This window comes from Dreissena polymorpha, chromosome 2 (genome assembly GCF_020536995.1).
Source record: "Dreissena polymorpha isolate Duluth1 chromosome 2, UMN_Dpol_1.0, whole genome shotgun sequence".
In the NCBI taxonomy this organism is placed as follows: Eukaryota; Metazoa; Mollusca; class Bivalvia; order Myida; family Dreissenidae; genus Dreissena; species Dreissena polymorpha.
The window spans coordinates 69,662,152-69,676,987 of NC_068356.1; the positions used below are offsets into that span (position 1 = coordinate 69,662,152).

The window sequence follows — 14,836 nt, forward strand, 5'->3', positions numbered from 1 at the left end:
GTAACAACATTTATTTTCGGCTCTGAAGTTTGTTTATGCTTAGGAGGATTTTTAAACAACTAAGGATTATTTTCCCATGAACAAACAATGTGTCGCATATAACTCAAATGCTCTTCAGTAAAGGCCAAGAGTTTACAATTCAAGGTCAAAGGTCAAAACATTTTGTTAACGATTTCAAGTGATGTACAGGTAATAAAAAATGAAAGAAAAATATGCAACAGAGTCCATTGACTTTTCAAGATTTTTATTTTCTACAACAGATAAAGTTCTTGGTTAGTTTATCACATAAGAATGTCAAAAAAAAACACTACACCCGCATGGTCCTGCCATGTCTTGTCAAAATATTAAAACAATAATAGCCATATTAGTAAACATATAACTTTGTGCACTCATTTATACATCAATATATTAATTGTCTCTTCTATTAGTCCTGAAAATATTTTATTGGATTTTTTCTTGTTAAAATACTTATTTCGCATGTCAAGTCAGTCAGGAAAGGAACAAAAAAAAAGCACCAAGTGGATGTCCACTATTAAAATTTAGATAAATTTAAATGAATTAGTTTTTATTGTAAAGTTTGTCATAAATCATATAAAAATTATAATAAAGATTAGGGAGAAATATTAGAATTAGAGCTAAATTAACCTCAATTTTTAACAGATTTAATACAGCTTTGAACTAAATCTAAAATATGACCTTCATTTAGTAGGACAACCTTTAACACGGTGAACTATTACAACTACAATTCTTTGTAAATAATTAATATTTTTGAATTCAATAAAAATATTTTATATGATTCACATTTGTTTGTAATCATCAATTTTTTCTTGACCATCTGCATAAATTATAATATAATAATATAAAGAAAAATATAATAAAATGTTAAAGAAATATATATAAAGTAACCCTCCTTTAAATAAAGAAGATTTGTAAACTATAACCCATTAAACTATTAATACTACAACACAGTATAACCATAAATTATGGTAACAAAGTATCAGTGCTGAAGATAGTATATTACATTGCATTTTCAAAAAATATATAATTACAGTAAATGTAAATTCTAAAAATTTAAATGCTAAATAAATGCATTTTTTTAATGCACAAATATAAATATCACAAGTTTAATGCATATTGCTTCAGAACGGACGGACATAAACAGGCAAAAATAGATAATGTTACAGCAAGTTACAAATTTTTTTTGTAAAATTTTACTTTATAACAAGATCAAAGCACACTAAGCTTTTTCATTAAGCTGATGTAATACTGGCAGGCTTTGTGTCAATAAAACATTTTCTTATAATTTTTTTTTCAAACTTATGTAAAATGGATAATTTGATATGATTTCCAAATTATAAACTACTTTAGATTGACAGAATTGTTCTTGTACTGAATGATTCCATGCTACATAAAACAGCTTTTTCTTCTTTAATGGAATAATGGGAGACTAAGTTCAAGTTAACACTTTCAATCTACCTAAGCTTGAGCTTAAAAAAAGCTTTTTTTATATTAAACATTTGAATAATACTTAAAGCAGTGGACAAATCAGCAACCAATCAAGTTCAGTAATCAAAACATACAGCAGTATCACAGACAAACAAGTATAAGACAGAGGCAAAAGTTAAACATAAGATCATTTTTATACATTAAAATTCACAACTGGATTATTAAATACAGACATAATGTAACTGTATATTTCTGATTTGTATCAGAACTTAAACATCTTGCAAATTCATTAAAATAATCAAATGTAATTTCAGATGTTTTAAAATAATATAGATGGAACAATAATGCTATAAAACTGAATGTTATCAATTAAGTCAATACAATCACAAAGTTCTAAAACCTTGCTAAACATTATTAGTTTGTATTGCATGTATTAAAGAATGCATACACATTTTTGTTATGGAATTATTTTACATTCGCAGAATTTAGTTTTTTCATTAGTCAGTGTCAGTGTAAAGACTGAAAATAGGTTATATGCAGATAAACATGTGAATAAAATAAGTAAATGACCTTAAAATACAACCATTAAAAAATCAAGTTTTACATACAAAAAGAACAAGATGATACATAGCAAAAAAAATCACAGCAAAATTGTATTGAATGGCAAGCGTTCAAAGTGACAAAAGTACTGTTTACCTTTATTGTTTCCATTCAAAAGTGCTTTTAAATGATTTATAATCTCACAACCTCTCTATAGAGTACCAGCAAAAAGATACGCCAAGTGTGTGCAACTCTACACATCATTTTACTAATTCTTGACAGTTTAACAGCAACTTTTCTCTTTTAAGTATTGAATCACAGATATCAAAATGTACACTTTACTTCAGTAAATAATGTCATTTACTGATATGTATCTAATATTTATCATACATGTACACTACAAGATGAAATGTTGAGCAAAGATTGCTGTAAACATATGATAAGTGCAGTTTTGTATAGAGAGAATGACTAACATATTGTAACAGTTTTTAGATAGGTGCAGAAATCTAATTTAAAACTGCAACAAGTGATATTTTCATAAAAAAACACATTTTCCACAGTGTTCAAACAAACTCCTATTATTGTGATTGTGTGTTGTTGTTGTTGTTTTGATAGTACATTTAGATTTAAAAGATTAACACATTCATATAGTACACAAATTAAAAACTACAAAATAAAAATAGATTATCATTGTGCTCTTGTTGTATACCTAATCTATAACAATAAACAACATTTTTATCCTTAAAATTCGTTCTGTTTTTAATTGCATCAAATTGGAAACTCCTTTCACATTCCAACAACAGTCTTTTTTTGATTGGATTTATGTAAGATTGGATCTCAATCTGTGTTCTTCTTTTTCTTGGTCTTCTTGGTTTTCTTCTTCTTCTTCTTGTCTTTCTTGTCATCAGACACAGATGTAGCCACTTCAGCTATTTCTTCTGAAATACATCAGAAACAGATGAAGCCACTTCAGCTATTTCTTCTGAAATACATCAGACACTGAAATACATCAGACACTGAAATACATCAGGCAATTTATATGAGCCTCACTCTGGGAAAACCAGTCTAAATGCATGTGGGTCAAGTGTCACCCCATATTAGCCTGTGCAGTCTGCATGTGGGTCAAGTGTCAACCCATATTAGCATGTGCAGTCTGCATGTGGGTTAAGTGTCACCCCCATATTAGTCTGTGCAGTCTGCATGTGGGTCAAGTGTCACCCCATATTAGCCTGTGCAGTCTGCATGTGGGGAAAAAGTCACCCCATATTAGCCTGTGCAGTCTGCATGTAGGTAAAGTGTCACCCCATATTAGCCTGTGCAGTCTGCATGTGGAAAAAAAAAAGCCCAATATTAGCCTGTGCAGTCTGCATGTGGGTCAAGTGTCAACCCATATTAGCCTGTGCAGTCTGCATGTGGGAAAAAAGTCACCCATATTAGCCTGTGCAGTCTGCATGTGGGTAAAGTGTCACCCCATATTAGCCTGTGCAGTCTGCATGTGGGTAACGTGTCACCCCATATTAGCCTGTGCAGTCTGCATGTGGGTAAAGTGTCACCCCATATTAGCCTGTGCAGTCTGCATGTGGGTAATGTGTCACCCCATATTAGCCTGTGCAGTCTGCATGTGGGTCAAGTGTCAACCCATATTAGCCTGTGCAGTCTGCATGTGGGAAAAGTCACCCATATTAGCCTGTGCAGTCTGCATGTGGGTAAAGTGTCACCCCATATTAGCCTGTGCAGTCTGCATGTGGGTAATGTGTCACCCCATATTCGCCTGTGCAGTCTGCATGTGGGTTAAGTGTCAACCCATATTAGCCTGTGCAGTCTGCATGTGGGTAAAGTGTCACCCCATATTAGCCTGTGCAGTCTGCATGTGGGTAAAGTGTCAACCCATATTAGCCTGTGCAGTCTGCATGTGGGTAAAGTGTCACCCCATATTAGCCTCTGCAGTCTGCATGTGGGTAAAGTGTCACCCCATATTAGCCTGTGCAGTCTACATGTGGGAAAGTGTCACCCCATATTAGCCTGTGCAGTCTGCATGTGGGTAAAGTGTCACCCCATATTAGCCTGTGCAGTCTGCATGTGGGTTAAGTGTCACCCCATATTAGCCTGTGCAGTCTGCATGTGGGTAAAGTGTCACCCCATATTAGCCTGTGCAGTCTGCATGTGGGTAAAGTGTCAACCCATATTAGCCTGTGCAGTCTGCATGTGGGTAAAGTGTCACCCCATATTAGCCTGTGCAGTCTGCATGTGGGTAGTGTCACCCCATATTAGCCTGTGCAGTCTGCATGTGGGTAAAGTGTCACCCAATATTAGCCTGTGCAGGCTCCATGTGGGTAGTGTCACCCCATATTAGCCTGTGCAGTCTGCATGTGGGTAAAAGTAACCCCATATTAGCCTGTGCAGTCTACATGTGGGTAAAGTGTCACCCCATATTAGCCTGTGCAGTCTGCATGTGGGTAAAGTGTCACCCCATATTAGCCTGTGCAGTCTGCATGTGGGTAATGTGTCACCCCATATTCGCCTGTGCAGTCTGCATGTGGGTTAAGTGTCAACCCATATTAGCCTGTGCAGTCTGCATGTGGGTAAAGTGTCACCCCATATTAGCCTGTGCAGTCTGCATGTGGGTAAAGTGTCAACCCATATTAGCCTGTGCAGTCTGCATGTGGGTAAAGTGTCACCCCATATTAGCCTCTGCAGTCTGCATGTGGGTAAAGTGTCACCCCATATTAGCCTGTGCACTCTACATGTGGGAAAGTGTCACCCCATATTAGCCTGTGCAGTCTGCATGTGGGTAAAGTGTCACCCCATATTAGCCTGTGCAGTCTGCATGTGGGTTAAGTGTCACCCCATATTAGCCTGTGCAGTCTGCATGTGGGTAAAGTGTCACCCCATATTAGCCTGTGCAGTCTGCATGTGGGTAAAGTGTCAACCCATATTAGCCTGTGCAGTCTGCATGTGGGTAAAGTGTCACCCCATATTAGCCTGTGCAGTCTGCATGTGGGTAGTGTCACCCCATATTAGCCTGTGCAGTCTGCATGTGGGTAAAGTGTCACCCAATATTAGCCTGTGCAGGCTCCATGTGGGTAGTGTCACCCCATATTAGCCTGTGCACTCTGCATGTGGGTAAAAGTAACCCCATATTAGCCTGTGCAGTCTACATGTGGGTAAAGTGTCACCCCATATTAGCCTGTGCAGTCTGCATGTGGGTAAAGTGTCACCCCATATTAGCCTGTGCAGTCTGCATGTGGGTAAAGTGTCACCCCATATTAGCCTGTGCAGTGTGCATGTGGGTAAAGTGTCACCCTATATTAGCCTGTGCAGTCTGCATGTGGGTAAAGTGTCACCCCATATTAGTCTGTGCAGTCTGCATGTGGGTAAAGTATCACCCCATAAGCCTGTGCAGTCTGCATGTGGGTAAAGTGTCACCCCATATTAGCCTGTGCAGTCTGCATGTGGGAAAAAAGTCACCCCATATTAGCCTATGCAGTCTGCATGTGGGAAAAAAGTCACCCCATATTAGCCTGTGCAGTCTGCATGTGGGTCAAGTGTCACCCCATATTAGCCTGTGCAGTCTGCATGTGGGTAAAGTGTCACCCCATATTAGCCTGTGCAGTCTGCATGTGGGTAAAGTGTCACCCGCCTGTGCAGTCTGCATGTGGGTTAAGTGTCACCCTATATTAGCCTGTGCAGTCTGCATGTGGGTAAAGTGTCACCCCATATTAGCCTGTGCAGTCTGCATGTGGGTAAAGTGTCACCCCATATTAGCCTGTGCAGTCTGCATGTGGGTAAAGTGTCACCCCATATTAGCCTGTGCAGTGTGCATGTGGGTAAAGTGTCACCCTGTATTAGCCTGTGCAGTCTGCATGTGGGAAAAAAGTCACCCCATATTAGCCTGTGCAGTCTGCATGTGGGTAAAGTGTCAACCCATATTAGCCTGTGCAGTCTGCATGTGGGTAAAGTGTCAACCCATATTAGCCTGTGCAGTCTGTATGTAGGTAAAGTGTCACCCCATATTAGCCTGTGCAGTCTGCATGTGGGTAAAGTGCCTGTGCAGTCTGCACATACTAATCAGGGTTGACATTTTCAGATTTTCTTATATATTTTGCTTAAAGGAAGTATTTTCTTTGCCTAAATCCCATTACGGTGCACAGAAAATGCCGTCCCTGATTAGCGAGTACAAACTGCACAGGCTAATCTGGGATAACACTTTACTCATATCCATTTAAAACCATTCTTCAGAGAGTGGCTTGTATTTATTTGACCAGATAAATACAAATAACTTGCGTTTTATTTAATTCCTAAATGATATCATTCATATTTGTGCCATGAAATTTACAGCTATTTTAACTGTGATATGCCAGTTTAAAGAATCTTTTGTGTTGTTACAATGAAGTTTTACAATTCTTCATTTTTGTTTTGTCTATATGAAGATCAGTGAGTATTAAGTTACAACGTAAATTTCATCATGAGACTATCACAACAATCTATTATATTAAATATCGTTTTCTTTATGCAACAAGAGCCAAATAGGAGACTTATTGTAAAATATCACATGAGAAAATCAATAGACAAACATGCATATGTATTTATAAGGTGTTACATTAAATACCTAATTTTCCAACATCTCACACCAAAAACAAATTCCATGACTTAAATAAATATATCTACAGTCAAAATGACATCTCAAACCAAAAACCAATTCCATGACTGATAAAACAAAATAACAAATCAAAATTGCATCCAATACCAAAACAAAGTCCATGACTTTTAATAATTCACTTAATACATCTCAACCCAAAAACAGATTTCATGAATTATAAATATAACTAACAAATCCAAATAAAAGTTCAATATAAAAAATATCTTCCAAACCTTCCTGACTTTCTTCATAATCCTCATTAAAGGCTGGATTGTTTTCCTCTGCTCTCTCAGCCACAAGTTGTCTCCCCTGAATACTCTCCTCCTCTGGGTCTGGTACGTAGCCCGGGTTGATGGCGGCCATATCCGGTTCCCTGCCCGAGTCAGCTGACATTGGTCTGCTGGGCTGACTGCTGATCACTGAACTCCCTGACGCTGGTCGCACTGTGGGTACAATGTGTTTTAGGAATGAGCCTAAATCTGGAATAGCCGAGCTTAATGCATGTGCGTAAAGTGTCAACCTAGCATAACCTGTGCAGTCTGCACAGGCTAATCAGGGATGACACTTTCAGTCTGCACAGGCTAATCAGGGATGACACTTTCAGTCTAAACTGGATTTTTGTTAAGGGGAGGCTTCCTTTTAACAAAAACAAAAAATACCATAAAATCAGAACATGTGCGTTAAGTGTTGTCCAAGATTAGCCTGCGCATTTATAGCACAGACTAATGAGGACAACACATTCTGTACATAAACTAATAGCACACATGCCTTACACATGCACACTTTGCCCAAATTCATTTTGCTGACTTTTTCCATAGCAAGGCTGAATGGAATTTAAAACAGAAATTTAATGAAAATACTGCTTTGCTAAAAAATACTTCATGACCCTTGCACAAAGTGTAAACATTCTATGAATCTTTTAGTTTAATTAAACCATCAAGACACCTTGTGAGTCAATATACTAGTGTTTTTTTTTTCTAATTTGCCATAAGCGTAATCAGTTTCTTAATGAAATTGCTGAATTGTTTTGTTGAATTATTATATCTATTTCTGTTGTGTTGACATTTGTGTCTGGTAGAGAGCTGTATTGCAGACACAACAGCGTCCCACTCAACTTGTACATTTTCTGCGAATAATACATAAAAATAAGCGTGTCCATTGAACACAGATGTTCCCACATTTCACTTTCTCTTAAAACTCAACAAATGTAAGCAGCTCTTTTATGGTTACATTAGACCTTTAAGCATAACATTGACCTTTAAATTAGACCTTTAAGCATAACATTGACCTTTAAATTGGACCTTTAAGCATAACATTGACCTTTAAATTAGACCTTTAAGCATAACATTGACCTTTAAATAAGCTGTTTCTTAGTTAGGATCATTTTTGTAAAGTTATTTTAAAATTGCATGATGAATGACAAAATTTCAGTCAGTAAAAGCTGTATCTTATGGCCATATTTCATATGGCCTTTATGTGAACCCTTGATCTTTGAGGTAGGGATATGGGTGTTACACTTTACATGTCGTCTTAAGATGGTTTACATGTGTGCCAATCTAATTTGAGATCCATCACTAAATGGCAAAGTTATGCCTCAGGCACCAATTTCTGAATTCATAGTAAGTCCAGGGATCATGCATTTCAATGCTGGCCTTCTAATATTTTTGTCAAAAATGTGGGACCCCTTGACGTTCTTCTGGCATGTTTGTTTTTAATACTAGTGAGTGTTTATTATCCCCTGCTGAAACGCATATGGTTAATTCTGGAGAGACATCTGTAAAGAATGCTGGACAAACAGAGGACTATGTGCTGTTTTTTTTCAAAGGGGTGCATACAAATTTAAGATATATTTTTTTTAATATACCCAATTATTGCTACAGTAGATTAAGTTTAATGTGAAAGCCCATAAGTCACACATCCGAATATTCTAATATCAAGATATTTACATACTTAGATTTCACCTTTAATAACTCATTATATATTTTTTGTAACAGTGTATGATATATTAATAATATTATTAAGCTGTAATATAAAAATATAGTTTTAAATTTATTGATTTCAAATATAAATATTCATTGAGAAATTTCTTCCCCCTCCATAGACGTTGTTTTACTTTTATGACTTCTAACAATCAATCACTACGCCAACACTTTTCTCAAGGTGCAATGCAGTGGACATAGTGGCCAACTAGCGACCCTGAGGTCATGGGTTTGTTCCTCACTTGGGAGCCTTCTATCTCCACGAAACACATCAAGAACTGGTTCTACCCAGGAAATGGACTCGAGAGCATTTAAAAACGCCTTAGGCTTTTGATGCAATCAGGCTAAAATAAACAGAGTTAAAGAAAAAAAGGGTTTGGTTCTCTACCTGGTGACGGTCCCCGGCCGCTGTGCTGAGAGGCAGAGGACCCAGGGGGTGCGACCGGCGACAGACTGCGCCCAGAGCCATTGGAGCCCGGGCCCTGTTGAAGAGGCGAAGTCATGTTGCGTAGCTGTGGGGACATCACGTCGCGGCGCAGGGAGGCATGTGAGCCAAACAAGCTTGAAGCACCCGACCCGGGTCTGACAGGAGGGGGGACCGACTCGGTGCTTCTCTAATGGGCGATAAATATATATTGACTGTTACTAAGGGGTTATAATTATTATCTTTTTCCTAAGATCGGACGGTAGGAACAATTTTTTTAATTATGTACATCTAATGTTTCTGGTGTGCCAGTAACCAGATCCTTTATCCTACTCTTCAACACTACATGATCTGTCATAATTTGTAACCACTCTATCTATGTTCTCCTAAAGCGAGATTATACGATTTTGTATATGTGTTTAATTGTAATATATTGATAAAATATGTAACAATAACACAAAATAAGCAAGAAAAATTATACATTGAAGACAAATTTTATGAAATGCAACAAAGACAAATTAGCGCCCCGAGCATATTGTGACTCAAATTTTCCTACAATAACCGGCACATTCGTCTTTTTAGATAGTGTTCATGTGTCGTATGAATAGATATCATTGCAGGAATTTAAAATGAACTGTTAAACTTAATTTAGATTCACATTGCACATGCATGATTTACATGCTGGTGAATTCGACTGAACAGCCTTTTTCGATTTAAGAATTAAATATCTGGCTTATTTCACATTTTTCTACACATGTTCTTCTTAACTTTTATTTTAATTTATATTTAAATATATGTTAATAAGTTTTTTACACATTTTATATAAATTAATAAATATTTGACAAAATCGTATAATCTCGCTAATATTGCCCATATTTTCAATGAATTTTTTTTTAATTTAGTACAGTAGACCCCAAATTAAACCAGTAACAGACTTAAAATACCACAAGAAAAGAAAAAATGGCAGCACCAGGAAGTAAGCTTTTCAGTGTTTTAGTTATTAATTAAATTAAATTAATAATGCAATGGCTAGCTTGTTCCCTTTGAAAAACACAAACACATACAATTTAAGAACACTACTCACATACAATAAATTGAGCAGAAAAACCTTTTCTATTTTTAGAATCAGTGACCTTTACCTGAAGCCAACTGGTCCTGTATGGATTCACAAGCTCAGTATACATATTAAAGATAATAAATACTTTTATATTTTAAAATGCAAAAAAAATATTTTTGTTCATTTGTAATTTTTTTTAAGTGCAATCATTTAGGTGGCCATAATCGCAAACATAACCGCCCTTGACCAGTAATCAGGGATCATATTCTTTATGTTTTGTCGGTCCTAGATCGATTGGGGTCATGAAAGACCGATTGAAAATCCTAAACAGTCGGTCCAATTCTGTCCTGACATTCGTACAAAACGATGTTAAGTCTGTAAGTTCCCAATAAAATTCGCTATTTAAGCTCTGTCTGGCTAAAACTTACCATCGCTAATCCCTTTATTGCCCCCAATTAACAACCCGCTTCTGCTACTCCAGTGCACCAGTGTTGTTTTTGACACTTTATTGGCGATTTATCGGCGATTATTGATTTTATCAGGCATTTACACCACAGTCTTTTTATGATAGGGGTCTCTAATTGCTATCGAAAGATGTATCATACAGAAATAAACGCCAATGACACTATTATCCTGTGTATTATACCACCTAACTTGTAAGGAGTAAGGTTATAAAACCTGTAAAAACACCGATTTTGTACATCAAACAAATTGGATGCTGACCAATACGCATTGATGTTTCACATAAATTAACTTTCGTTTTCGACTGATTGTCAGAAATTATTTATAACATATTGCATCAATCTAAATTTAGAGTTAATAGATGATTGGTTGAATAAGAAAAGTGCTCGATGCGCTCACATCGCGTCACACAATTTACAAATGATCAAGGGGATATCCCTGTACCGATTGGATGTCAAATCGAAGCATACGGGGAAACCCCACAATTCAGTTTATGGAGTGTGTTAACTTCCAGAGAATGGAGAACACTGTGTTCACGAATTTCGGTAACACATGTATCGTCAAAATTGGGTAGAAAATTAGAGTTTTTGTAAGTAATATACTGACTAAAGTAAAGGTGATCGTTTTAGGTGTCCTGCTTTTTGGTCACATTTCCAGACAATTGTTTAATGGAATGTCCCGATTTGGACCTGACAAATTCTGGCATGGATTTCGGATGTAATTTTTGGAATACTTTTTCCCCCAATTTTAAATCCAGACCGATTGATGTTGTGGGAAAATATGATCCCTGCCAGTAATAACTTTTATATTGGAACTTACAAATTTCTAGCATATACGTGCGCAGGAATTGTTATATGAAATGCCAAAATTATTTTATTAATTCCATAAGAATTCCCACAAAACAAAAAACCTTTCAGACTTTGAGAAATGCGCCAAAAATCTAAAGTCATATAAATTATACAAGTTTTTATGAAAAAAAATCCTTTTTATATATTTAGTTACAGTCACCTTGACCTTTACCCAAACAGCCCCAAATGAAATCATGCTGCATTTCCATGCAAGCTTTCAATATCTAAAGTTTCATCAAGACTGATCAATACAAATAGAAGTTTTTTACCAGAAACATCATGTTTAATATTTTTCTATTTTACGTTACAATGACCTTGACATAGCCCCAACTGTGCCCAAATGCAATTCAAGCCAGGCCTTAATGTAAGCTTCCTCAACCCAAAATTTGTCTACAATATATGCATCCAAACTCTAATTATTGAGCTACAACTGATTTTCTACTGCTAAGAAGAGTGACCCTGATCTTGACTTGACATGACCTAAAGACAATCCCATGTAAGGTCTCTGTAACAGCTTTTTATCAAAGTTTCATCAATATTGGTTGACGCAAACTCAAATTATTGACAGAAAACAACCTGTTTGACAGTGCCTGCCTGCCCACCCAGCCACTCGCCCATAATATCTGAATTTAATAACCAGGATCTTCAACTCGAAAACCTGTTGTTGTTTTTAAACATATAACACTTAACCTGAACATGTACTTAATTTTTAACATACATGTATTCTCATTAATATAATGAACAGAAACTTAAAGTGAGTTTTGACTCACAATGGAAGAGGCTGAGCCTGATCTCAGAGGCTGTAGATTGACAGGTTTCATGTGACCAAAGCTGGCGCCCTGCTTGCCCCCTGGCAGTTTCACCGGGACCTCCTCTTCAGAGTCCAATTCTTCAGCCACGCCCCCTATTGTGGGCCTGAAATGGGACCTCGAACATGAGAGGAAAACTGTTTAACAAAATAAAAACAAGAAGTTAAGATTTTGCAATCAAAATAACAAAGAAACTGAATTTGTCAAAACAGTTGCTGATGTTGCCAGACGACACGAACATAGCTTGGCACTCATTCTTCTAAAGTGATTAACCTTCATCCAGAGCTCCAGATAAGGGTCGTATTTTCGTAATTACGAATTATTTTCAAGTCCGATACGTATTTATTTTAAAATCTTGTCGTACCATTAAGAATTACAAAATCAAGTTACGAATATTATTTTGACATCGGTTCGTATCGATTTTTATTGAGTTCTTTTCGCGTATTAAAGATCTTTGCGGTGCTTATATAGAATGGTTACCGGGTCTGTTTAACAAAGCGCATTTTTTTCAATAAAAGCGGCGTATACAGTCTATCTGTAAAAAAAAAATGGCGGCGCCCAGAGAGAGTCCTAAAAAAACTGCAAAGCGTCCAAAAACACGCTTTTAGCATATTGTACGCAAAGTGAGCCGAAGTTAAATGTTTAGAAAGTCATTATAGAAATGATCTTATACGATGTTGTATGTTCAGTTTCCGACACAGTCGGAAAAGCTAAACAAAAACACGACACGACGGGTCCAAATTTAAACAACAAAAAAACATTGAACGAGTGGAAAGGACAATTCCCGTGGCTAATCGTTGAAAAGATTGAAGGGGAGAACCGTTTTAATTGTGAAATATGTAAAATTTCATCTAAGGCATGCAATCTAAGCACAATTTGGGCATATGAAGGTATTTGAAAAATACAATTGTATAATACTGAAAAGACACTGATGAACTCGTATTTATAAATAAAGTTGCTAGTATGTTTATTTGGATTTTTTTGCATGAAAATAACCATTATTATTTATTTTTAGATATGCATCCAAACTCTAATTATTGAGCTACAACTGATTTTCTACTGCTAAGAAGAGTGACCCTGATCTTGACTTGACATGACCTAAAGACAATCCCATGTAAGGTCTCTGTAACAGCTTTTTATCAAAGTATCAAAAATAAGAATTATTTTCCAAAACTTAGTAGTAACGTTAAGAATAATTTTTGGAAATCTGGTAGTAATTTAAGAATTTCACAAAACCTTATCTGGAGCTCTGTTCATCCATTTTGTTTCATACAATATTTTAAAGTAGAAAAATAACAATGAGCAATAATTCTTCAATAATAAGTCACAGCATGAAATCCTTAGCTTACCATAACCTACACAAATATGTTCTTCGGCTGCGAAAATTTCATGGATATTTGCTAAGCAGTTTAAGAGGAATTCAGTCCTCAAGGTTTGGAGAATCCCCCAAATATTGGTTTATATATATATTGGTTAACTTAGTTGGCTGCAGTATTAAACGTCTTTCTTTATGAAGACCTTTAATATTATGTCCTTCAGCTTTGGAAATCAATTGGGCAAAATTGACCCAAGCACTTCAAGCAATGTTGAGTCCACTATTACTTTAAAAGTAAAATATTCCAAAGAGGAAAAAAATGACAGAGCAGAATTATGTAAATACTGCACAAATTGGTAATCCACATAGACTCCTTCTTTTGAGTAATGAAATTGTGTGTGGGTATTATTGGCATTGAAAAGGTGGAAATGAGAAAAAGGTGGAAATGAGAAAGTTTTATTTGCTAAATCTGTTAAGTTGAATTTTGTAGAGAACCTTGCATCATGCAAAGAAAATGAGCCTTGTTCCAGAAAAACTGGGCTTAATGCAAGTGCCTAAAGTGTTGTCCAAGATTAGCAAGTGCATTTTTTTTAACAAAGAGTTCAATAAAGTGGAAAGTGTTGTCGCTGATTAGCCTGTGCAGAATGAACAAGCTAGGCTGGGACAAGACTTTGTGCACATGCATGAAGGCCAGTTTTCTCCAAGCGAGGCTGAAATGCTGCTTACGTCTCCAAGTCAATGAGTCCAACCTCAGGTAGTTTCCTCAGCATGCCCTGCACATTGTCCTCTTCCTGTAGAACACACATGTATAACTACACAATCAATTATCTCAATCACATTCAAATACATTCAGCCAATTTTGCAATCAATACAATAATCATTTAAAATCAAGGATTGGACTTAAATGTTCATTGCAAATATCAAGGTCTGAATGTAAACTGGCTCTCCTTAAGACAAATACAGACATACAAACATATCATACATGCATATACCTTTTGGTTTAGTAATCACCCATCAATTGAAAATTATATAGCATTTGTATTACTAAACTATGATATAAAAATAACTTTGAAATGCTTCTGTTCTTGTAATTTTTTTACTTATAATATTTGATTTGAACTTCTAGATTCTCTGCATACATCGGTCAGTAAAATGTATGGCATAATTCAAAATAGGCCAACATCTGTGAACAAGTCCCGTTTACATTTCAAAAAAAGCTTGTTTTATATTTAATACAAATGCAAGAAGGCTGACTGAAATACATGATATGACTGGGGCACTAGTTAAAACAATCAAACCAGGGCAAACAAAGAACAA

The 14,836-nt window shown here is 36.1% G+C and overlaps 1 protein-coding gene across 2 annotated transcripts in view; it reads right to left on the bottom strand.

Annotated features, from left to right (window-relative positions):
* Positions 1-227: 227 nt before the first annotated feature.
* Positions 228-14,836, bottom strand: part of LOC127867484 (uncharacterized) — a 35,418-nt gene continuing 20,809 nt past the window's right edge. The window contains exons 8-12 of one of the 2 annotated variants that reach the window (XM_052408655.1): positions 14,246-14,310; positions 12,166-12,310; positions 8,993-9,218; positions 6,859-7,068; positions 228-2,924 (exon numbers count right to left, since the gene is read on the bottom strand). In XM_052408655.1, coding sequence (XP_052264615.1) covers positions 2,824-2,924; positions 6,859-7,068; positions 8,993-9,218; positions 12,166-12,310; positions 14,246-14,310 — 747 coding nt within the window. In that variant the 3' untranslated portion in view covers positions 228-2,823. Of the gene's footprint in view, positions 2,969-6,858; positions 7,069-8,992; positions 9,219-12,165; positions 12,311-14,245; positions 14,311-14,836 lie in introns of both variants that reach the window. The other variant, XM_052408656.1, reaches the window with a different exon arrangement.